Source organism: Daucus carota, chromosome 3 (assembly GCF_001625215.2).
Source record: "Daucus carota subsp. sativus chromosome 3, DH1 v3.0, whole genome shotgun sequence".
Taxonomy (NCBI): domain Eukaryota; kingdom Viridiplantae; phylum Streptophyta; class Magnoliopsida; order Apiales; family Apiaceae; genus Daucus; species Daucus carota.
Genome location: NC_030383.2, coordinates 3,267,413 through 3,290,842, shown reverse-complemented (window position 1 = coordinate 3,290,842; position 23,430 = coordinate 3,267,413). Strand labels below are relative to the sequence as shown.

The 23,430-nt window shown below is 36.4% G+C and overlaps 1 protein-coding gene across 15 annotated transcripts; it reads right to left on the bottom strand.

The window, feature by feature from the left end:
* Nucleotides 1-1,737: 1,737 nt before the first annotated feature.
* LOC108211132 (uncharacterized) lies at nt 1,738-17,709 on the bottom strand. Of its 15 annotated transcripts, none has more exons than XM_064090769.1 (10): nt 17,177-17,708; nt 13,380-13,706; nt 12,755-12,828; nt 11,594-11,673; nt 11,382-11,506; nt 11,258-11,294; nt 9,897-10,642; nt 3,134-3,524; nt 2,635-2,703; nt 1,738-2,112 (listed from the first exon to the last, which is right to left on the bottom strand). In XM_064090769.1, exons 1-2 carry the CDS (start codon nt 17,608-17,610, stop codon nt 13,427-13,429), a joined length of 714 nt encoding a protein of 237 aa, XP_063946839.1. In that variant the 5' UTR covers nt 17,611-17,708; the 3' UTR covers nt 1,738-2,112; nt 2,635-2,703; nt 3,134-3,524; nt 9,897-10,642; nt 11,258-11,294; nt 11,382-11,506; nt 11,594-11,673; nt 12,755-12,828; nt 13,380-13,426. The 15 variants fall into 15 exon arrangements, with proteins under 15 accessions (XP_063946839.1, XP_063946838.1, XP_063946846.1 ...); XM_064090776.1 differs by lacking the exons at nt 1,738-2,112; nt 2,635-2,703 and adding an exon at nt 11,093-11,163 and having other exon boundaries at nt 2,964-3,524; nt 9,897-10,452; nt 10,560-10,642; XM_064090768.1 differs by lacking the exon at nt 1,738-2,112 and having other exon boundaries at nt 2,182-2,703.
* Nucleotides 17,710-23,430: the final 5,721 nt, after the last annotated feature.

Sequence of the window (23,430 nt, the reverse complement as noted above, 5' to 3'; positions counted from 1 at the left end):
CTTTACCAAAAGTATAATTCTAGTAGTGTTTGCCTTCTAATGCTACACAAAGCATTGTCCATATTCACCCCTTTCACGAGCTAGGACTAAGATAGTGCCTTTCTATCTATTTACAGTGCTTGTAATGCCACAAAAGAATTTACCTATTCATGGTTCATGCCTTCTTCGCGATATTGATGGTGAATGTTCAGAAACTAGCCACTTAAACCACTTAGGTTTTTCTCCACTTCCCCTCCTTTTGTTTGTCAACGTATAGTTTCGTATACTTGAAGCTAAATCCGCGTCCGACCCATGTACCTAATCTCAAACTTATATCCGTTTCGAAACATGTCATGTACTTTTCTTATAATTTTTGTGTACATAAAATATAAATATAATAATATTTAATTAAAATATATTTAATAATACATTTTTTATGTATTATTTTATGAAGTATACATTAAATCTTTATATTTACGTACAATTGTGTAAATATTTGTATTATATATATCTATATTTTACTTAAAAATATATTTATCTATTTAAAAGTATATTTATATCGTGGACCAAAAATTGAAATCCGTGTGTCGTGTATCAAATTGCCCGTCTAAGTCCATGACTCCCTACTGGGATGGAGGAGGCCGAACACGTCCAAGGCCCATGTGCACACTAGATAAACGTGATGTTTTAGCGAATCTGAAGTAGTTGACGAGTCACCTCTGTCGAGTTTTCAGGCACGATGAGGAGGAGATCATTTCTTCAGAGAATTAAGTAGAATCAGAAGCCACTATTACGACACTGTGTAGGACATTCATGAATCATGATCATGAATATCCAATAGCATACTATAAATGCAAAGTTTTACATGTTTGTATCTTTAACAGACCAGATAGGATCATGATTTGATTAAAGAGGGCTATGGGGTAACTCTATCAGCCAAAATTAGATAAGTTCCCTTTTAAAAACTGAAAGAAAAGTTTAGGCTTTTCAAAGTGCTAATAGGCTTTTGCTAGTGATAGAAGTGAAGGTTTGGCAGAGATGATGGTTTAGTATTTCATTATATATCTTCTTACAAAAGTCACCTATATGCTATGTTACCCGGAATCCGGTACAGAGTAGTCGAGGTCGGAATATCCGACACAATAGTATAATCTTGGACATGTTACACCATGAAAGTTGATCAACCATGAATATGGCCATTGAAACTGAAGGATCCAAGTAAGAAACTAAGTTACCCCTTTAAACTTTTCATTTTTCAGCAAGTTGTAGACTCTGATAATTTTTTTTATAATATGATATCCTAAAGCGAGGTCAATCTTGAAAAGTATATCTTTGTTAGACATCATGATATCAAGCTCTGAACTTGATTTTATCGAGCTGTGTAGAAAAGAAATTCAAAGTGAGGAAGACATGGAGAATCTGGGAGAATAGGCTCTTTTCAAAACTGGGTCAGGTTTTAAGACTTTAAGCCTAAAAGAAAAGGGAGTTCATGGATTAGTGAAAGTGTTCGAGATGCTTGTGAATCGTGCTTATGAATATACACTGCATCTTCTTTTGCCGTTTGATTTGATAACAGAGTTTTCAAAGGACCATCAAATGTTTTGGACAGTAGCATCCCTGAGAAATTGCCTAAATCTCACCCAAATTTTAAGGGTAAAAATGTCTAAAATATCACACTCGGAAAATATGTCTCTTGATTCACAATAAAACACTACATCATGTAGCGGTAATTTAATGCTAATGAAACACTACACGATGTAGCATTTAAGTCATATATTATATGGGTTTGAGTTTCATTAGATAAAATAACGTTACATAATTTCACGTTAGAGTTCTCCTGTGAACTTGAGCTAAAAATAAAAAAAGGCAAACGCTACACTGTAGCGTTTTCAATAAGAAGTATAACATCACATGATCCTGTCAAAAAAAAAAAAAAAGTATAGCATCAAATGATGTAATGTTGTGAAGTGATATTTGAGACCATATTTTCCGAACGTGATATTTGAAATATTATTATTTGAAATTATAATAATGGGACCAACACCCAAAATCACTTTGGGGTGGTATAGCAGACTCCTCCAAGCCGATGATGGCTCGCTTCATGCCCAAATGAAGGCCACGAGGTTGCTCAGCCTATTCATAAAAAGAGACCTTTAAGCAAGAATCCTTGGAAAGCAAAACCTTGCAGAAGAGAGCAGGATGTATGTGAATTCAAATCAAACTTTTGACCGCTGAGGTCTTTAAAAGTTGATCATACATGACCAATTTACTTTGTACAGGTTATGTCCACTAGTTGATAAGTTGGGTTGCATCATGCATGCCAAGATGCCCCTCATATGGGTCCTTGTGGAGTTCTAGGCACAGCATTGCTGCACATTTGACCAATTATCATATATTCAAGTACAACTAGTAACAGGGAGTTCTAGGCACAGCATTGCTGCACATTTAACCAATTATCATATATTCAAGTACAACTAGTAACAGTAAGAGTGTGAATGGACAGCCCAAGTGGTGTGTTTATCCTATGTTGTTCCGCGACACTCCAGTCAACTTTCACTCACCCGAGAAGTTTTAGAACAGATATTTTGCATATAAGAGTATATTCCACTCAGCTAAATTTGGAAACAAAACTTCAGGTTGATCTATCAGCGTTACCTCTAAAAGCCTAGTTTCATGTCCCGGAGACTGCATTGCAACCATGAGCGGAGTCAAAGAAACCGTCAACTGCATTTGAAATACACTCCGCTGTGAATATCATGAAGGGGGGTAATAACAGAGTTCGAGTTCTGATAATCCAATTCACGCAAAGGAGAACAAGAACATCATGCTACTTAAATAGTTACAAATATAGAAACAGGTTTAAATTTATTATACTCACTTGTAAGGCTATAAGCCATATTTGTCAAAAAAAAAATTATTTAAACACATGAATGTTAATTTATACAGATAACATACAGGCGTGCAGAGTTGCATGGAACTTGACATATCTCAAAACATTCAACTCGGTGACATGATATTCTTAATAATCTCAGCACAATTATTTACTGAAATATTCATACAAATGCATTCAAAAATAGAAATATTGACATGAACTATCTGTTTTAGTTCACCTGTACAATATCAGAATTTCATATTACCCTAAATTCATACTTACCTATACCGAATCTTCTACCCTACTTTCCTTGTTCACTTCAGAGGGATCCTCTTTCACTTCCTGAGCTGCTCTTCTCTTTTGCTCGAATCTGGTTTAGTATTCTCCAACTAATGGAACTGGTGCATAAACTTTGCTGGTAGAATGGCCACTAAGGCCAGCCTTCTCAGGGCCAGGACGACATGCTTCTCGGCTTTCTGCATATGAGTGCAGAGAGATGAAACAGAGGCTCTCAGTATTGGCTTATTGCTAAGTAACGGTGAAATGGCCACTAAGGCCAGCCTTCTTCAGGGCCAGGTCGACATGTTTCTCAGAGTTCTGCATATGAGTGCAGAGAAATGGAACAGCAGCTCTCAGTATAGGCTTATTGCAAAGTAACGGTCCTGCCTGTGAACTGCTCCGTAGGCGTCAAGAGAATAACCTATGTTACTCCGACTCTTCTATTTACCCGTGTCAAACACTTGGACACTCGGACACGACACTTCTTTCGTAAATATGAGTCAAACTTACAATTCAAAAGTAATATGTGAGAAAAAAGAAGCAAAAATGTGATTAAAGTACAGAAGACGCCTAATTTGCAAGATCCCCTACAAAGTCATGTCTAATTTGAGTTTTATTGTTAATTTTTGTTAAGATGTCTAACTTACCATACTTGTTTATTAGTATAATACGACGTGTCCCCATACCCTTGTCCAAAAATAGTACAGTGTCCCCGTGTCCCCAATTCTCAAAGTTCTTAAGTCCGACACTCGGATACGTGTCGTGTCCGACACTCCGTACCCGAGTCCGAGTAACACAGAGAATAACTAAGTAGGCGTTAAGAGAATAATGAGGACATGTGTAGTGCATAAAAATTCAATTTAACTCTGGTGAAGACATTATACAGATTCATTGGAATAAGTCGTACGACACCAATTGTAGATACATGCGTAGTACATATTATCCTATAGATACAATCTTTGCACAAAGAAGTCCGTTGATAAATAACCAATGTAGAACCACCAAACCCACCCCCCACCCCCCTCTCTCACACACACATAGAAGTAATAACCCTCCTTCTCCCCCCCCCCCCCCCCCCTCCTCCCCTCTCTCTCTCTCTCTCTCTCTCACACACACACACACACACACTATCTATATAATATCCCAATATTCTCTATGTTAGTAATATAAAATATTTATTATATGATTATATAAATTATTAGTGATATTTTATTTAGTCATTTTTAATGGCATCCGACTAGAAAGGCGTCAGGAGTTTCTACCTGGACAATAGGAAGATAATAATATAGATAAGATATTTGGTTTAACAGATATCTACGACAACTACATTCAAATTAGTAATAGTTATCCTATTCTATTTATAAATATAGTACCTCGTATAGCCACAAAAGTGTACAGGAAGCAGAGTCTCGAGGTAGTGCGTGAATTCAGTAATCTATAGTTGTATTTTCAGTTGTTAGATATCTATATTAATATAATGATTTATAAACTTTGCGTGAGCAGGAGCCTGTTAGCTCTCAGCGTCCATTTGCACAACCTCACGTACTAGTTTGAGTTTAAATCAATGTAAGATCATGCTTTCGTTATTCTCTTTCATTGCATAATGAATTGTATAGATTTAATTTTGATTTAAATATTAGTTTTGGTATGAGAATATGTTCCTCTAAATTGCTTATTTTATTAGTTTTGCGATTACCCAATGTGTTCTGCCATGTATTTGTAATTTAAATGTTTATAATATTATGGCGATATGATTAGTTGTTGTTCTTATATTTATTAGTGTTAATTGCAAATGTTTTTATTGTAATTAGCTTAATTAGAGAAATATTTTTCTATTTATATTTATTTATATCTTAAAGATAATTTATATTTATATTTATTGTAAGGATGATATTTCATTGGACGAAATAGAGTTTGTTTTTTTTCAAAGTTTATTTTATGGAATACATTGAACTATGCGTCATAGTAATTACACTGGTACTTCTAATTTTATTTTAACTCGTATTTCTGCATATAAGTCTTACACCGTGAATATGTACAATGATGTCGTTAATGTCTAGCAGGAACAAGCTGAGAATAGTAGTTCACATGTTACACTATTCATGTTAGTTTAAATAATTCTTTTATGTCTTTTTTAAATGAATTTAGTTTTGACAAACACGTGCTATGTTATTCTACATTAATGATATACTAGATTCTTAACTCATTTTATTTTATTTTCATTATGAATATCATTAAAAGTAATTCTTTTAGAAATACTTAATAATGTGGTGTATTATAATTTTATGTATATATTAGTTTTTCTGATTTTGGATTGATTATCGGAAGCAGTAGCTTTGTTGGCTAATTAGTATTTACGGGTTATTCATGAATTTAGAATTAGAGTTATTTACTGTGTTTGTAATAAATAATTTATTAAGGATTCATTAATTTTACAATTTACAATATTTAGTTTAATAATCATGGGCTTAGCAGGTTGGTTGGTGCTATACTAAATGATAGTATACGTTACTGATATGTTGACTTGGTCCGCAAACTGTTATATTTTAGTGTCACAGTGATCACTAAATTGTTACTATTATTATTATTATTATACGTTGAATTCTTTCGCTGAATAATGTTAATAAATATGATTTTAGATTTTTAAGGAGTGGTCATATCTTGTTGCGGATCTTTTGGAGTTAGTTTAGTATTCATATCAGGTACGGATCCTATTTCTTTCTCTCCTTTTACTTGAATAATAAATATTTATTATATTTATTATTATGACATCTTTAAAATCTCTTTTGTTATTGTACACTACTCTTTTCACTTGGCCTCCATATATTTGAATTATTGTTGCCTTGACTCCTATTGTTTCCTTTCGTTTTATTATTGTATCACTGTATATATTTTGTTCATTGAGTCGGCAACTTTTGTAATTGTTTGGGCTCTTAAACTTATCCGTGTGGGTAAATCACGGACAATGTTCACATGGAGTTCGTAGTAAAGGTGAACTAGACACCAACTCGTATCGGTGATTTAAGCATACGAGCACGTTTCTGGGGTATGAGACGTGAGAAGATCATGATCGTTATTGTTTTGGGGAATGTTTTATACATTCTTTATTTCTTCTTGTGGATAGCCGAAGAAGAAATCATTGTTTTGTATTTGCTCGGTGATTGGAGTTGAGCAAGTACAGTTTTGTGTAAGAGACCCGTATTGTGTCATCTATTCATCATTGAGTCCTATTTATAGTTCATTGTTTATCTCGATTATTGTGACTTGAGTTACTATTTGTACTAGTTTATTACATCATTGTTTCGAGATTATTGACACTCCTTGCACTTGCACCTACATTATTTTTATATTCGTACTGGGCATTGGCTCACTCCGTTTGTTCTCTTTCCGCAGGTAATCAGGGGTAGCAGGGAGCGTGATTGAGTGACACCCACACTTAGTTGCTTTAGGGGCTATAATAAGACTTCAGGATTAATATTCATATTGTTTTAAGACTTTGTTAGAGTTTTTATTATGGAGTTTCAGATTTTAATATTTACTATGATTTCTTAGTTTGCTAAATTATTATATTTCTAAATGAATTTAGACTTGTTAGAATTGTTTAGCCTATTGTAAAAGTGGGGTGTTACAATCTATACACAAAAAACCTAAATCATTCCGCAACCAAAGAAATACAGTAGCTACGGGAGTAACTTCAAGTCTGGTACATGAGAATAACCTATGTTACTCCAACTCTTATATTTAGGTAGCCGTACCCGTGTCAGACACTTGGACACTCGGACACGACACTTATTTCGTAAATATGAGTCAAACTTACAATTCAAAAGTAATATGTGAGAAAAAAGAAGCAAAAATGTGATTAAAGTACAGAAGACGCCTAATTTGCAAGATCCCCTACAAAGTCATGTCTAATTTGAGTTTTATTGTTAATTTTTGTTAAGATGTCTAACTTACCATACTTGTTTATTAGTATGATACGACGTGTCCACATACCCTTGTCCAAAAATAGTACAGTGTCCCCAATTCTCAAAGTTCTTAAGTCCGACACTCGGATACGTGTCGTATCCGACATTCCGTACCCGAGTCCGAGTAACACAGAGAATCACTAAGTAGGCGTTAAGAGAATAATGAGGACATGTGTAGTGCATGAAAATTCAATTTAACTCTGGTGAAGACATTATACAGATTCATTGGAATAAGTCGTACGACACCAATTGTAGATACATGCGTAGTGCATATTATCCTATAGATACAATCTTTGCACAAAGAAGTCCGTTGATAAATAACCAGTGTAGAACCACCAAACCCACCCCCCACCCCCTCTCTCACACACACATAGAAGTAATAACCCTCCCTCTCCCTCTCCCCCCCCCCCTCTCTCTCTCTCTCTCTCTCTCACACACACACACACACTCTCTCTCTCTCTCACACACACACTATCTATACACAAAAAACCTAAATCATTCCGCAACCAAAGAAATACAGTAGCTACGGGAGTAACTTCAAGTCTGGTACAGGAGATCAAATAGTATTACTTGCACAACTGTTCGGGGCTCGAGCAATGGTCAAGGATCCTTACTAATTCCTAGAAAGTCAATTAACATGCTTAATTCTAAGCCTAAACCCTTGACCTATACACAAAGGGTGGAGAGGAGACAAAAAGGATTGTGTTCTTACTGTGATGAAAAGTTGTCAAAGAGTCATGAGTGCGAGAAGCCTCACAATTTCCTGATGTTTGCTAAAATAGAAGGTTAAGGATTAACCTATGAGGTGGAGCCTAGTGATGTTTACCCTGTTCCTGTTGGTAATGCTAAAAATAGAGAACAAACCAACAAACTGAAGCAACCAATGTTACTCCGACACAGCACTTTTGGCCAGCGTACCCGTGTCGACACAACAGGACACAGGACAGAGTAGGCATCACATTCATTGGTTGAAAATTGAACACTTCTTGTAGCTCTTTCAAGGTCGCCAGAAATTTGCATGATGGCATACACAGGTCTACATAGGAAGATGTAAAAGAAAAGAGAAAGAAAATTTTCTGATCTTTTTTCTTCAATTCGTAACACCCTATATTAGCTAAAAGCCTGGCACAAACCTTCCTAGATCACATCTATAGGTTGCATGGGTTACCAGGATCTATAGTCAGAATCTGTAAAGACAGCCTTATTTTAAGTGAGTTCTAGCAGAAATTTTTCAAGATAACTGGAACCACGTTATGTATGAGTACAGGCTATCATCCTCAATCTGATGGCTGTACAGAAGGGGTAAATAATTGTTTGGAGCGATATTTGAGAAGTATGACCAACCAAGTCCCAAAAAATTGGGCCCCTTGATAGTCTGAAGCTGAACGGTGGTATAGTGCACTACCTTGCAGACTTCTTCATATGAAGTTATTTAAGTAGTAAAGCCAAGACATTTACCTGGCTTAGAGAGAATGCACACCAACATTTTATCTTTAGAAACCCTGTTTGCCAATAAGCAGCAGCAATGGACCACCCACTTGGAGATTCTAGAAGCAGCTCAACCTAAAATGAAGAGCTATGCAGATGCTAACAGGACAGAGAGAGAGAGAGAGTTTGTGGTTGGGGATGGGATTTACTTAAGGCTCCAGCCCTACAGACAGGTTACAGTGGCCAAATGTGAAATTGTCAGCCAAATTCTTTGGACCCTATGAAGTTCCGGAAAGGATAGGTGATGATGCCTACAAGTTGGCTTCAACTGAGTCATCAAGAGCTCATCCTGTGTTTCATGTCTCACAATTGAAGTTTAAAGAAAGTGGCGGGTCAAAGCTAAGGTTCACACACAATTACCTCAAGTGACACAGCAAGGTACCTTGGATCTAATTCTGATTAAGAGTTTTGGATCATAGAACTGTTGTGAAAGATCATGAGGTCAGTTAGTGAAGCTACCTGGGAGGAAGAAAAACTGCTTAAAGTCAAATTTCCAGGATTCGTGCTATCCCCATGAGGACATGGAGATACTTTCAGGAAGAAAGAATGCCAGGAGAGTGATCTGTTGCAAGCACTAAAGTATATATAGTAAAAGGAAGTATTAGTATTAAAAAAAGGGTGTCATTTAAGGATGCTATAGTCTTTTACTATACTGCAGAATCAAACTAGTGCAAATAGCTATCAGCTAGTTGTAATGCAATTATGTTGAACACTTTATCAGAAAATGGAATTAATTTCCACCGTCACTTTCTCTCTCTAGAACTCTGTTTACTTTCTCTCTCTATAACAGATTTATGTGTTTTGTGTGTGCAAGTTTTTCTAAATTCTCTATCTCTGTAGCTTAAATCTCTCTCTTAATCTCTGTTTCTCTAGAATCTGTTATTTCTCAGCATATAAACCAGAAAACACCAAAAATACCTTTATTTCTGCAATTCTAAACCCTATATCCTGACAACGTGACCTTTAAGAAAACCTGCTTGTCATCTCTCAAAATCAATGTTTATGCGGCGTAATTGCGACACGGCAACCGTAGAGGGTCAGGACGCCATGGCGGACTAGGCGGACGCCATATTTAATCTGATATATTTGATATATATAATTTTATATATAGTATAACATAATATTATATGCATAACTTATATATATAATAGTGTAAATATTTTTAAACATTCTTGATATACACATAGGAATATTATCAAACATGTGGTGTGCACTGTGTAATTACTAACAAATATAGGTGATTAGGCAAATTAAGAAAGTGAAGAAGAAGAAGATAAAAACTAAGAAAAGAAAATAAGAAGAAGATTAAATACCTGGTGAAATGCTTTAGTCGTAATCACATGGGGGAGACTTCAGTTTTAGTATTTAGGTTATAGGTTATAACATACTCCCTCTATCCCTTTCATTTCTTAACATTTCTTTTTCACTGCTCGACACGCATTTTAATGCGTTTATAAAACATAGTTCTATAACCTTTTTCTAAGATTTTCTTTTTCTGAATAAAAATTTAAACATCAAACTTTTATTCGGAAAAATATAAATTTTAAAAAAAGTTACAGAACTATACTTTATATGAGCATTAAAGTCTGTGTCACGCCCCCATCCCCCAATGTTAAGAATTGAGAGGGACGGAGGGAGTATAAGAGTATGGGGCTATTGGGCCACTTTTTATTTATAATTTTTGGGCTGGGCCTGGCGCCATGGCGGTCTTAAACGCCATATGGACGCCAAACCGCGCGCCATATAAGTAGACTGACGAGGAGGACGCCATGGACTTCTTTACCGCCTTATCGCCAAACGCCGTATAAACAGTGCTCAAAATATGCATACTTCAATTCCAGATAAACTCCATCGCTTTTATTTTGCATCCTTGAACAGCACAATGATTACTAAAATTCAGGTGTCACCATTTCGTCACCATTATTACCATTATTATCAACTTCCCTGCTGTTGTCTTTGGAGAAAAGGACTCTTACTGTTATCCCAGTAATACACAAATAGTGATTCTTGAGGTCCTCCATTAAAACCCAGTACTTGTCCTTGCACTTCCTGATCGCACCTGAGGTGGACCCATATCTTCCATGAGAACACATGATTTATAATAATAATAAACAAATTCATTGTTTATTGCAATAATAATTCATATTTGATGATTGATGCTAATCATTATTTTAAGATAGCCTAAATTCTTTTTTTGTAACATTACTGCCTCAGAGAGTCAGAGTAGTGATTATAAAAGCAGGAAAGGAAATTTCATATGGGCCAACACCCTATGGTCGACACACTACTATTTTGGGCATATAATGATCTGATTAACCATCATCTTTAGGTCTTAACTCCACGGAAAGCCAACCTACCCACCTCCACCAGAAAAATCCCCTACTTACCAAAAGTTCTTTATGCATTTAATTGCAGGTTAAATACTAGGACATCTGTTCCATCAGTAGAAATTTTAAAGCAGGGCAGCATGACGTGTGGTTAAGTACTATAGAGTTAAAAATTACAATACCATTTAGAATGACGAATTCAAACGAGATTAGAAAGCTCTGCTTCCCTTTACAAGAACTCCTAATGCTTGCACTACAATATTCAAACTCCAATAGCTCTCATTATTTCGATAACTAGAGCAACTAGACTAAACACATGCATGTCAACCACTTGAGAGAAGGTTCACCTGATTTGGGGACGCAGATAAGGATCTTGACCTAGGCCTGCATATATGATCGTTAAAAAGACAAAACATAAGAATGTAACGAAATAGAGGAGCAGAAAATATTTTATCATTAAGAAATTATGACCTGGATGACTTGACAGGAGATGCTGCCCTGGTTGATTTGACAGGAGATACGCCCTGGTCAATTTGACCGGAGATGCAGATATCGACTTAATGGGTGACCTTGAGACGGACCGATCCAGAGATTTGCTGCAAAATTGAACAGTTTAATTTCAGTTGAAGACTTGAAACAAGTATTTTGCAAAACAGTTTACAAAGTATTGACAGACCGCTTACCTCCCATCCCTTCTTAAGCTTCTAATCCAACTCCGGCTCCTCCTTCGGCTTCTTGGTGGACAGCGGTCAAACTTGCTAACCTGAAATCGGAATACAATCAAATCAAAGGCTTTTTCATAAGAAACAAGTAACCTTGAAACAAGTAACCCATGACACTTATGAATCAGATCGGCTGTAAAGAGAAATTGTCCAGAAAATGTAAAATGTTGGTGATCATTTACTATTCATGTCATTCAGTGGATCTCATCATTTACTATCAAAAATATAGTTATATAAATAATTATGTTTTAATAATGTCATAATTAAGTGTTTCAGGCTTCTACTTTCAAATAATATGAAATAAGTTGTGACCTATAATTGCTAGAATCAGTGCCGGACCCACGTAAGTTGCTAAGCGGTGAAAATTGCACTTCTAATGTATGGAAATATTAGGGATCAGCCAAACTGCAGTAGTAACATTTACAGGGATTCAATGGTCTAATTGAAGAGCCGAAAACCAAAATATTAGATCTCGATTAATATTCTAAGAAATAATTTTTTTTCTTCTGTTCCCTTGGCAATAAGAGGTATCAACTACACATGCCTATTCGAATATCCTAATTTATGTACTTATCTATATATTAGTTTATTTAGAGGTTTTTACAATTAATATATAGATAGCTACATAACTTTTCGACAAGGCATGTGTTACGTGTGCACTATCATATGTATATATATTCCGTAGGTCTGTGTCCTCGAGTATCCACGAGCCAAAGCAATAAAGCTTGGATATAGATACCTCCTAACAGAACCTATCCTTTTACGGTGCTGACTTTGATTTGACCCATTGGCTGAGCACCATCCTGTAAATTTAGAATATTTGTCTGTCATATATATATAAAATGATCAGAATATTAAACTAACACAAGGGTACAAGTGTAGGTGCTATGCACTTTTTTTTTAAACTACGGAAATCTGCAATGAGACACTATTTAAGAATCTAGTCATATATTAGGAAAGTATAAAATCACATTAGATACAAATACCGGAATGAGGATTATCCGGATATAGGTTTTTGTCTAAGGATTTTTACTCAGTGTCATTAAGTTTCTTAATTTGCATTCATACACAAAAACATTATAGCTCGGGCTAGCCATGTTCAAGCAAATAAATTAAGCTTACATATCAAATAGATCAGCAGCTTGCAGCATATTTCATGTCTTCATAATTTGTGAAATCGACCAGATCAAAGGTGCCTGTATACGACAATAAAATGCATCATGAAAAGACTGAAGAGCGACGATGTAAAGGTCACACTACTATTTTGGAAAATTTGGATATAGCTCTGCATACGTTTACGTGTATTGATTGTTGCATCTTCATCCCTAAATTATTATGACGTGCCCATTAATTAAATTTATATCCCAAACCTCACAAGTACGGATTCGAACTACATGATAAAATAGTCCAAATAAATAATTAAAAAAGAGCTACACACAGATTAACAAGCAGCCCTTCAATGCTTTTTAAATTGCTAAACAGGCATAAATGTAAAATTTAAGCAAGAGCATAACCAAAACCATTACAAAACTTAACACGTTTATGTAGAACATATAAAAAGGTAAACATTATAATCCCTTAGTCCCTCCAGGCTATATAAACAGGCTTAGTTTCAAATTCTTGATTCACAAAACATTCAATATGACTTGTTTTCACTGCAAAAATATGTTCAATATGACCACTTTTGCCTTAACGCCACTCTAAGCAAACTTGCACCTTGAGTTATATTATTAGAGTTTCATGTTACCCTTACTGGTAGAAGATTCGTAATTTCCCAATTCTGAATCTTCTACCCTAGTCAATGTGCACTGTGGTATCATCTTCCATGTTCATTTCACAGGGATCCTTCTTCACTTCCCGAGCTGCACGCCTTTTTGCTTGAATCTGGTTGACAAATTCTGCAACCATGACATGGAACTGGGGAGCAGACCTGCTGGCAGAATGGCTACTAAGGCCAGCCTTCTTGAGGGCCTTGGCGACATGTTTCTCAGTTCTCTGCTTATGAGCAGTGCAGAGAGATGGAACAGTGGCGCTCAGTATCGGCTTATTACAAAGTATTGGTCCTACCGGTGAACTGATAAGAAAATAATAAGGTATAAGCAATTTGAGCTGGGACGTTACCAACCACAATTAATGAAGTTAATGGTTGCAAGTACTTTGATGCCAATACATATATAATCATACAATTTAACTCTGATGAAAACTTATACAGAATCGTACTTTGATGCCAATACATATATAATCATACAATTTAACTCTGATGAAAACTTATACAGAATCATTAGTATGAGTCATACGACCCCAATTGTATATACATGTACGGTGCGCATATTTCCTACACCAGCAATCTTCACAAAAGTCCATGGATGTGCACCTTATGTAGTATGATTAATGGAAGCTAGAAACTAGACAAGGAAAGATAAACAACCATTGTAGAACACGCACACACAAAGGTAAAAATTCACACACACACACACAAAGGTAAAAATTTCACACACACACATATTACAAGGCACAAAATTTCTCATTTCAAAAGAGTTTCTATTTAATGATAACGATATATATCGGAAACAAGTAGAGACCTACAAGCTAACTACCAAACAAAATTCATAAATAATGAAGTATAACTTGTAACAAATATCAACTTGCAAATAAATAATCTACCAGTACGATGCTTTAAGATATCACAGTCCCTTCTGTCCCTCTTTTACGTCCCCTGACAAAAATTTATGCCCTTGACAATTATATTTGCGGGCCACATAATAACTGATACAAAATGGAACAGAGACACAGGCAAGTATGTTCATGCAACAGGGATCAAGGTGATGACAGTGGTGAGGTGTCAGGAATGCACTAGTATAGTCAGTATTAGGCTATTAGCTATAACTGTGTGCAATCTAAAATAGTTGTGGAGTCTTGTAAACTCTGTTATGTGGATTTTGATGAAAAAGAATATCATCCCACCACTCTCTCTCCCTCTACCTCCCTATAACAAACCTTTCTCTACAAGTTCTCTCAATTTCTCTGTACAATTCTCTCAAATCTATATGTTACCCTGCTAATCTCTAGTAGTAAACACTGTTTCTTACTTGTTTCTCTACATCCCTAGCCTATAAACACTGAGAATCACAAAAAAACACATGGAAAATCAGAAAACTCAAAGGTCAATTCCAGAACAATTGGTATCAGAGCATTAGAAAGTGATCAGCCACTGCTTCTTATGTGTTGTGCAGCAAAAACTAGGTCGAGCGAGCCTAACATCTCTGTTATCGCAGATATATTTAATACACTCCCGGCGCCTAGTTCTTCAGTTTTTCTTATAGGTCTGTTCAGTTTCTGTTAGAATCGGTTGGAATCTCTGTTGTTTTAGTTCAATCTCAGTTGTTTGTGCATAAGTAGTGTGGTTTTGTAGTTATTGAAGAAAACTTCAAAAAAACAGCAGGTATTTTAATGTTGTGGTTATGTTAGTGTGTTGTACTGAAGACTGAGTATTATACTGGATATTTGTTGTCATCTTGAGTGTGAATTGCTTGAATTGGAGTATTGGAGATAATTTTGTTGCTTGCAGAGACTTGTGTTACTGAATTTGCTTGAATTGGGGTATTGGAGATACTTTTTGTTGCTTGCAGAGACTTGTGTTACTGAATTGCAAAGGAGTGAGGTGATTAGGAGTAGAAATGTGGTGCCGAAATTGTGGTGTCAAACTGTTCAAATTAATGTCTATGAGGATGGGATCTCAATTCTCAGATCAAAGGAGTGCATCAGAAAGTTAAAGAGCATGCACTGTCAACATAAGAAAACAAACTCATGGCAGTCGCCACTCTGTTATAAAATGGGCTCCCTATCTGATGGGCAAGCACTTTTGTAGCAAAACTGACCATTGGGCTCTTAAGTTTCTGACTGAGAATAAAATCGTAAACTTTTGCAGGGTCAGCGAACTTTTGGGTTACAATCAAAGAAACCTTTAAAGAAAAGGCAGAGATAATATTATAGTTGATGCCCTCTCAAGAATGCATGAAGGTTCTGCCACTGATATTGGGGAGTCGAGTTCCAAATAGAATAACCTTGAGGACATGGTGCTTTTTAAGAAGGGAGGAATGTCAGGAATGCACTATTATAGTCAGTATTGGCAGTATTAGCTATGACTGTGCAGCAATAGTAAGGGTAAATTGGTCTTTTTACTTGTTTGTGTCAGTATTCTATAAAAATAGTTGTAGAGTCTTGTAAACTCTGTTACGCGGATTTTAATGAAAAGGAATATCATTCCACCATTCTCTCCCATTTACTTAACTACTTCCTCTCACTACAACAAACCTTTCCGTACAAGTTTTCTCTCCATTTCTCTCTACAATTTTCTCAAATCTATCTGCTATCTTGATAATCTCCAGTATTAAAAAAAATACATTTCTCTACGTTCCTAGCCTATAAACACAGGAAATCACAAAAACACTTGCAAAATTAGATAACTCAAAGGTCAATAACTGACAAGGGGGCATAGAAATATACATAAAACCACAAAGGCATTCCGATAGCATATACAAAGCATAATTTATAGAAGTAGATAGGGCATAGCAATATACGCGAAAAGCACAACTACATTCCCTTGAACTTGAACAAAGCACAATTTATAAAAATGAAGTAACATACATAGCAATATACGTGAAAAGCACAACTACATTCCCTTGAACTTGAACAAAGCACAATTTATAAAATGAAGTAACATACATATATGTAGGCAAGTGATAAAAGCAAATAACATTCTCTAAAAAAAACTTGTTGAGGTACTTTGTAACAAACATACACAAATTGTTTTCAGCATCGTGTTGTCTTTATTAATTAAACAAATAATTTATTTTCTTAACGTAACGTTTCTGATAATTTCTGATAATTTCTATTTGATTAGAACTCACAGCAGTGATTCAAGAAAAGTCGTAAAAATGCTAAAACCTTTTCACTTATTAGCATTTAACAGAACTTTTACAAGTACATGGGCCTTCTGAAATCAAACCACGAACCCCATGCTTTGCCAGGGTTTTGCATATGAGATAGTGCTCTCTTTTCACATAGACATATACAAACTTAGATTATTATAAGATAATAGGTGTAGCTATAAAGTGCTCCGGAAGAACTTTGGCAAAAAAAAACAGAATGAATGTTACATAAAATGGACGTAGTTAGAGTAAGATGCCATTAAATAAACATTAACTAGTTTCACGAACCCCAACTAAACTAAAAACATCCTACTAATCATCTAATCACATTCTCAGAGCATCAAAAGTTCAGTAACAAGACCAGAAGCTATACACTTGACCACCAAAAATATATATACCTCCTAATCTTGCCTCACAAAATACTATCGTCAATCAAGTACACATTCCTTATTTCCACCTAAACTTTTCACTTACTATTAATTCATCACATTATGCAAAATCATATTCACATCAAAATTTATACCACACACGGAACATAACAAACAATGCACATCAAACAAACACAATCAATCGAACATCATAAAAGAAAGAAACTCGAAACTCGAAGCCTTACCCCCTAAGAAAATACTTGCAGCCCTTATACAACACCTGCCTCTCATCCAGCAAAATATGATCAAAACAATACCGTGTAAGCTCCATCGCCTTCCTCTCGCATCCATAACCCTCACACCGATTACCAGACCCCGTCACCACCACAGCTTTTCCCGCCTTTTTCTCAGCACCATCAGCAACAGCGACATTTTCGCGCTCCGCATTCTTGTCAGTTTCAACGTCCTCGTCGCTGTCGTCGATCGTGGCCTTACCGTGCTCCCAGCAGAACTCGGCGTACTTATCCTTGATCTCCTCCATTAAAGCCCAGTACTCTTCCTTGTAGATGTTGGCGAGTTCGCGGAACATTCGGGCGCGCCGAGTCAGGAGCTCCTTCCGAGTTATGTAGTCGCCGAGGTTGAATGGACCGGAGTCGGGATTCTCGGGTGGATTGGACATGGTGAACTGTGAGAATTAGGGTTAGGGTTTGTTCAATTGGGGGAATGGGTGACAATGCCTTGTGCTATGTTTGTTTCATATGATTCTTACCGAGGGGTGATTCACATTTGAGGCATTTTTAGAATTATGGTATATATTAATTTGATAGGGAAAATAGATTTTTTTGTCATCGAACTTATTATGTTTTTAGAAATTTACCACTCAACTAAATTTTTTTTCTTTTAGTCACTGATGTTAGGTTCGGATTTTTTTTTGCCACTAAAGTTAGGTTCGGATTTGATTATTACCATTATATTAATTCTTTGTAGTATTATTAAAATATAGTGATAATCTGTAATATTTTGATGATTTGATATATGTCTATCTTTATATATAGTACTTTTATGTACCCAAGATCGTTTATCTTCGGTGATAAGAGTTTGACACGCATTTTACGGTTTCCAAAAGATGTAGTCTCATAAATTATTTAATTTTTTCTTCCGAATAAAAGTATTTTAGTGTTTAAATTTTTACACGCAAAAAGAAAATCTCATAAATCATTGAAGATCAAGTTTTCCTCTCTATTTATTTATTTTTATCTTGAAAATTATAATAAGATAAAATTATTAAAAATTATGAAGATAAATTTAAGAGAGATCTTAGGCTGAACTAGGTGATTGAAACTTTAACAGTGAAAGATGATGCATCGTATCACTCAATTAGATTTTATTTTATCATGGAGAGGATGAATTATTTGAAATCATTGATTCATACTGTTGATTTAATGAAATTCTAGAATTCTAATTACGATTTTTCCTGATTTTAATATTATTTCGCCTCATTTTATGTTATTATTGATATATATAAAGATATAACCATACATCATATTATCAAAATATTATATACTATCACTATGTATTAAGGATGCTACAAAAAATTATCACAATGCTAATAATCATATCTGAACCTAAGTTAGTGACTAAAAACAAATCCAAACCTAACATTAGTGACTAAAAGGAGAAAAAATTTAGTTGAGTGGCAAGTTTCTAAAAACATAAAAACTTGGGTGACAAAAAAATCTATTTTCCCAATTTGATAACATTTTATTTACTTTTTAAAGTCTGATATATTTTATGTATATTTTAAAATATATCTGATATTTATCCTATTATATTCAAATATTGATAAGATTTTTGAATCAAATAAATAACAGTTTCTAATAAATTTGATGATGTATCTCATATTTTTTATCAGACATATATATATATTTATTTAAATATTTATATTTGGTGTCACATAAAAATTCATAGATATAAAAATAATATTATAAAATCTTTTGTAAAAATTTAAGGTGATATATATTGAATTGAATATTAGGTGGACCCTCTGGCAGCTAATTTTTCTTAGCAAAAAATAAATCATCATATTAGTCATATTCGACCAATTTAGCAAGATAATATATTATCTATTATTATACTAAATAATATATTTTGTTTATAACATCCTCCGCGTCACATCGCAAAACATGATTTTATTTTCCCTGTGGTTATCTGTTATCTTCGGTCCCTCAATTCAGAACTTTTCGCATATTACGACCTGACTTGAGTTCTGATCCAATTTGTGCCAGGAAGAGCAAGAACATTATGCTGTAATCTTACTCAAGCCCTATGAACCTCCTTTGTTCAAGAGCGCGGTACCTCTATAATCTTATCACACATATCATCTGATAAGTCTCAGAATACCTAACTTCCCTAGCTGGTGTATGGGGATTGTAGATTGTGTGTTCCTGCAAAACAATGCCTAGCCGGGGGTTTGGGCCGTTAAGCACCTCCGGTGTGATAATCAGTTTTCTGGGTTTATAACATAATAATTTCTTTACTTTGGAATGGCTTACCCTTCTTCTGCTCCTGGCTGGTATTTATAGTTCCTTTCTTTAGATGATTAACACGTGCACGCTCTCGTGCCCCCCGGGCTGAGACAGCGGGGACAAGGGTAAAAGTGTCCTTCGACCCGACCTGTCCGTGGCGCTTTGTTTAATTAGCTGAGATGTTAACACGTGGAGGCCTATTGGTGTGTTCCCTATCATTGCCCCCCTACTTCCCGGATCCTATATTTTATAGGTTTCGAGGAAGTATTAAAGTGTGAGTTTGACTCTCTTGTTTTGACTCTTTTTCTTTTGTTTATATAAAGGGGTCTTCATCCTTCCTTTTATCTCGTCTCACTTACTATCACTTTCTGTTCAGCTTTCTCTCACACTCTCCAGAATGAGTAGGACTCTCGAGGAATGTGATGCGATATTGGATCTGATGTGCGACTGTTACCGTATGAGCGTGGAGAAAACTCGTTGGTATGGCGTTAACGTGGGGCGGCGCTTTCGAGAATGTGGTGCTGACGTTTGCGGGTATCACAAATGGATAGATCCTCCCCTCTGCCCTCGATCTCGTGATGCTATTCGTGAATTACAAGATCGCCATACCGAGGAACGGGATGAGCTACTTCACCGCAGGGATGCTCTGACTGCTTGGTACAACAACCGTATCGAAGAAGAGAAACGTAAGTTTAAGGAGGCTCTTGCTGGGTTGTCGATCCTCTGTGACGTTGTGAAGGATCTGGTTCTCGAGGCTGCTGATTCTGATCCTCCCGCTCCAATCTTTCCGGGCGAAGGAGGGAATATCGATGACGGGATGGAGACTCTAAACTAGCTCTCCCCTCTCCTGCCTCGACTACTTACCTAGCTGTTTGCTCGATGTTTACGTATTATCTAGGCCTGTATGATATATCGTTTTGTTCCTTTTTAGCTGTTGTTTTTGACGGGCGTATGCTGCCTAACCTGGCTTTTTGTAATTTCCCTTTATTTATAATCTAAGTGCTATTTCCTGCTTTTGTCCATTATGTCTCCTGTCTCAACTATTTTATTATTTCGGAGTTGTTCTCTTGTGTTATGCTTTCAATAGTATCCATTGCCCCCCAGTAGAAAGGAAAGTTTGGGAGATCCGCTGTGGGGAAACTCAACGGGTGGACGAAACTATCTTTTCTACTTTATGTTATACATTGTTAATTTTAGTTCTATGTTTTTGGTACCCCATGTGGGTCCTGCCTGTAAGTTGCGTATTGAGGAAGGACGCTATATTGGTTCTCTCTTGTGGGACCCATGGGATGGTATCACCTGTTGTGATGATGTTATTCAATATACATAATTTAAACTGACACGAGTACCAATTTTTCTTTCCCGTGTGGACATTTAGTGTGACACCATTGTGAAAAATTATAAATAATAAAAACGATTTGTATACTGAAATAAAATAATTTGAATGCCAACTTATTCTTGATTTTTTGTTGCTTATGTGACTGGGGTGGGACAGTGTGATTTTACGAAAAAGAGTGCCGACTGCTAAAAATTTTGGGGAAAATAAACCTCGCGAGGGTTGATGGAAACTGAAACGTTGGAAGTTGTTTGGGTGTTTTTCTGTTTATTAATCTAAAGAAAGTTTTGTTTCTCCAGTGTACTTCACTCTTTGGAAACGCTAGGTATCCCTCTCCCCTCTTTTCTTTGTCTTGTATCTTTTCACGACTCTTGTGTATTCTGTGTGGCGTGGCGTGTGGGGATCATAATCAAGAACCATTCTACTACTTTGTGGTGTAAGTATTTCTTGTCTTTGCTCTTTGTCTTAAGATAAGCTATTGGGTTACTACCCTCTCCCCTTCGGTATCACTACCGTTGAGAGCCCCTTTTGTTGTGTGTTGTGTATGTATTGTATTACTTGTGATAAGTGATTCGTGTGATGTGTGTGTATGTTTGATGTGTGTGTATGTTTGAGACAAAGTTCGACACTCTAAATTTACTTTCATTACGTCGTTAGGTTTATGCCTTTGGAATGTTGGTCTTTTATGTCGATGCTCCTGCCTTTATGTGTGACTTAATATCTTCATGATCTTTTGTGATACTCTATACTCTGTGGTTTTGGTTGGGTGGTTGTATCCGATTATTTTGGTAATGTGTTCGTCTTATATACGTGCGTATGTTTCGTTTTGAGGGTTCTTAGATGGCTGAAGGTGCTGAGTTCTCCCGTGGTGAGGGTAGGTCTAATATCCGAACCGTGGCGAGTCTCTTGAATGGTGATGGGTCTTGGGCGGATTCTCCTCGTTTCCAAGTTCCAGAAAATGTGCAAATGGATAAGGAGGAGCTATTTCGCAGTTATCATGATTACTATCGAGAACATCATGTTGACCCGCCGACTTTTGATGCGGAAGAGTTGTCTGCGCGTTTTAAGGGTTATGAAAGCTTGCAGTATCCTAGTAGTTTCAATGTAGTTGAGCACGGGGGTAAAATTTCTAGAGCTTTTCAGATTGGAGGTGATTACGAGTGGAGGGCTCCGCATGCAGATGAACGGCTGTATAGTCGCCCTCCCGATGGATTTATTGCAATTCCCATTTCCCATTTTAAGGCTGGTTTGCGGACTCGTCCGCATCGGTTTTTTATCGCCTTGTTTAAACAAGAGTTTAGATGTTCTCCTGCTCAGTTTTCTCCTAATGCAATTCGATTGATTCTTTGGTTCATCGCCGCGTGTCATCGTCAGAAAAAACAACCCACTTTCAAAGCTTTCTTTTCTATTTTTTATGTGAAGAGCTCCCGCAAGGACCCTTTTTATGAGTTGGTACAATACTCACGCAATACGCGGTTAGGGGCCGCTGTTGGAGGTTTTCACCCAGTGAACAAACCTAAATGTATGAAGAATTGGTGGCATGAATTTATCATGTTACGCGGTGGAGAATGGTCCTACATGCCTGGCTTCACTACTGATTGTACTGTGACTTATAAGATTCCTCCTGAACTGCATACTCATGAGATTTTAGCTGGATTGCGCAATCTGGTTCATACTTTCGAAGTCCCTTTGAATGTCTCCGTCTTTTATGAGGTTGCTAGTCTTAAAGAACATAATTGTGAGTGGATCTGCATATCTGCGATATCTTGCTTATTCTCTTTTATCTTGTAGGTTGTGCTCACAATTATATGTATATGGCGTCTAGTTATACGTACTAATATATGTTAGTAATATGTGAATTTCAACTATTTGTGGCTGAATGTGTATTTTGCTATTAAGTATCACGTGTTGGTTGTATCATGCAGTATACCCCCCGCGTTCGATGGACGATGCGGAGCTCAATTGGAACTTGGATACTGTGTCTCTTGGCAGTTTTATGTCGAACTATGCTCCGGTTCCTGAACACCTACGGAGAAGGCGGGGAATTACCACCGGGAGTGCGAACGTGGGAGGAGAAAGAGTTGCGGAAGAATCAGACCAGGGTATAGATGATGCAACTGAGAAAGAGGTTAGATCACCCGTCCCCGATGCTGAGTCAGATTCAGATCCTGAGGATAGTGTTCCTTTGAATAAGAGAAAATTGACAACTAAGGCGGACACATCTGCTGTGACCCCAAAGCGGGTTAGGCGACGTTTAGTCAAAGCGCATGTTGGACCCGTCTTCGCTGACGTGTCGGGTGTGGAACCCGAGACAAGTACATTAAACATACCTGTAAGTCTATATATATATATATAGCTGGCCTTGTACTTCCTAATGTAACTCTTATTTTTGCTCCTACCTTGCTTATTGGTGTCTCACTCGTTTTGTTTCGTATTCTTATCTAAACCCATTGACGCTCTGTTGTTTATTTTTGTAGGTTGAAGAAGTCCCCCTTGATGTTTTTGAGTTGGGGAGTGCTATTAGTAACTTATCTGGGGACTTTTTTATGGGTCTGTCTGGCGATGTAGATCCGACTAAAGATCTACCTCCTGTTGTCAGTGTGGATGGTATTGTTACTGGAGTTGATGAAAACCTTGG

What these genes read in the sequence shown, in the direction of transcription:
- LOC108211132 (XM_064090769.1), bottom strand. Translation starts at nt 17,610, where the DNA reads ATGTCCAATCCACCCGAGAATCCCGACTCCGGTCCATTCAACCTCGGC. An exon ending in TGCAAGTATTTTCTTAGGGG is followed by an intron (nt 13,707 to 17,176) that starts GTAAGGCTTCGA and finishes TTTTCTTATCAG; the next exon opens with TTCACCGGTAGGACCAATAC.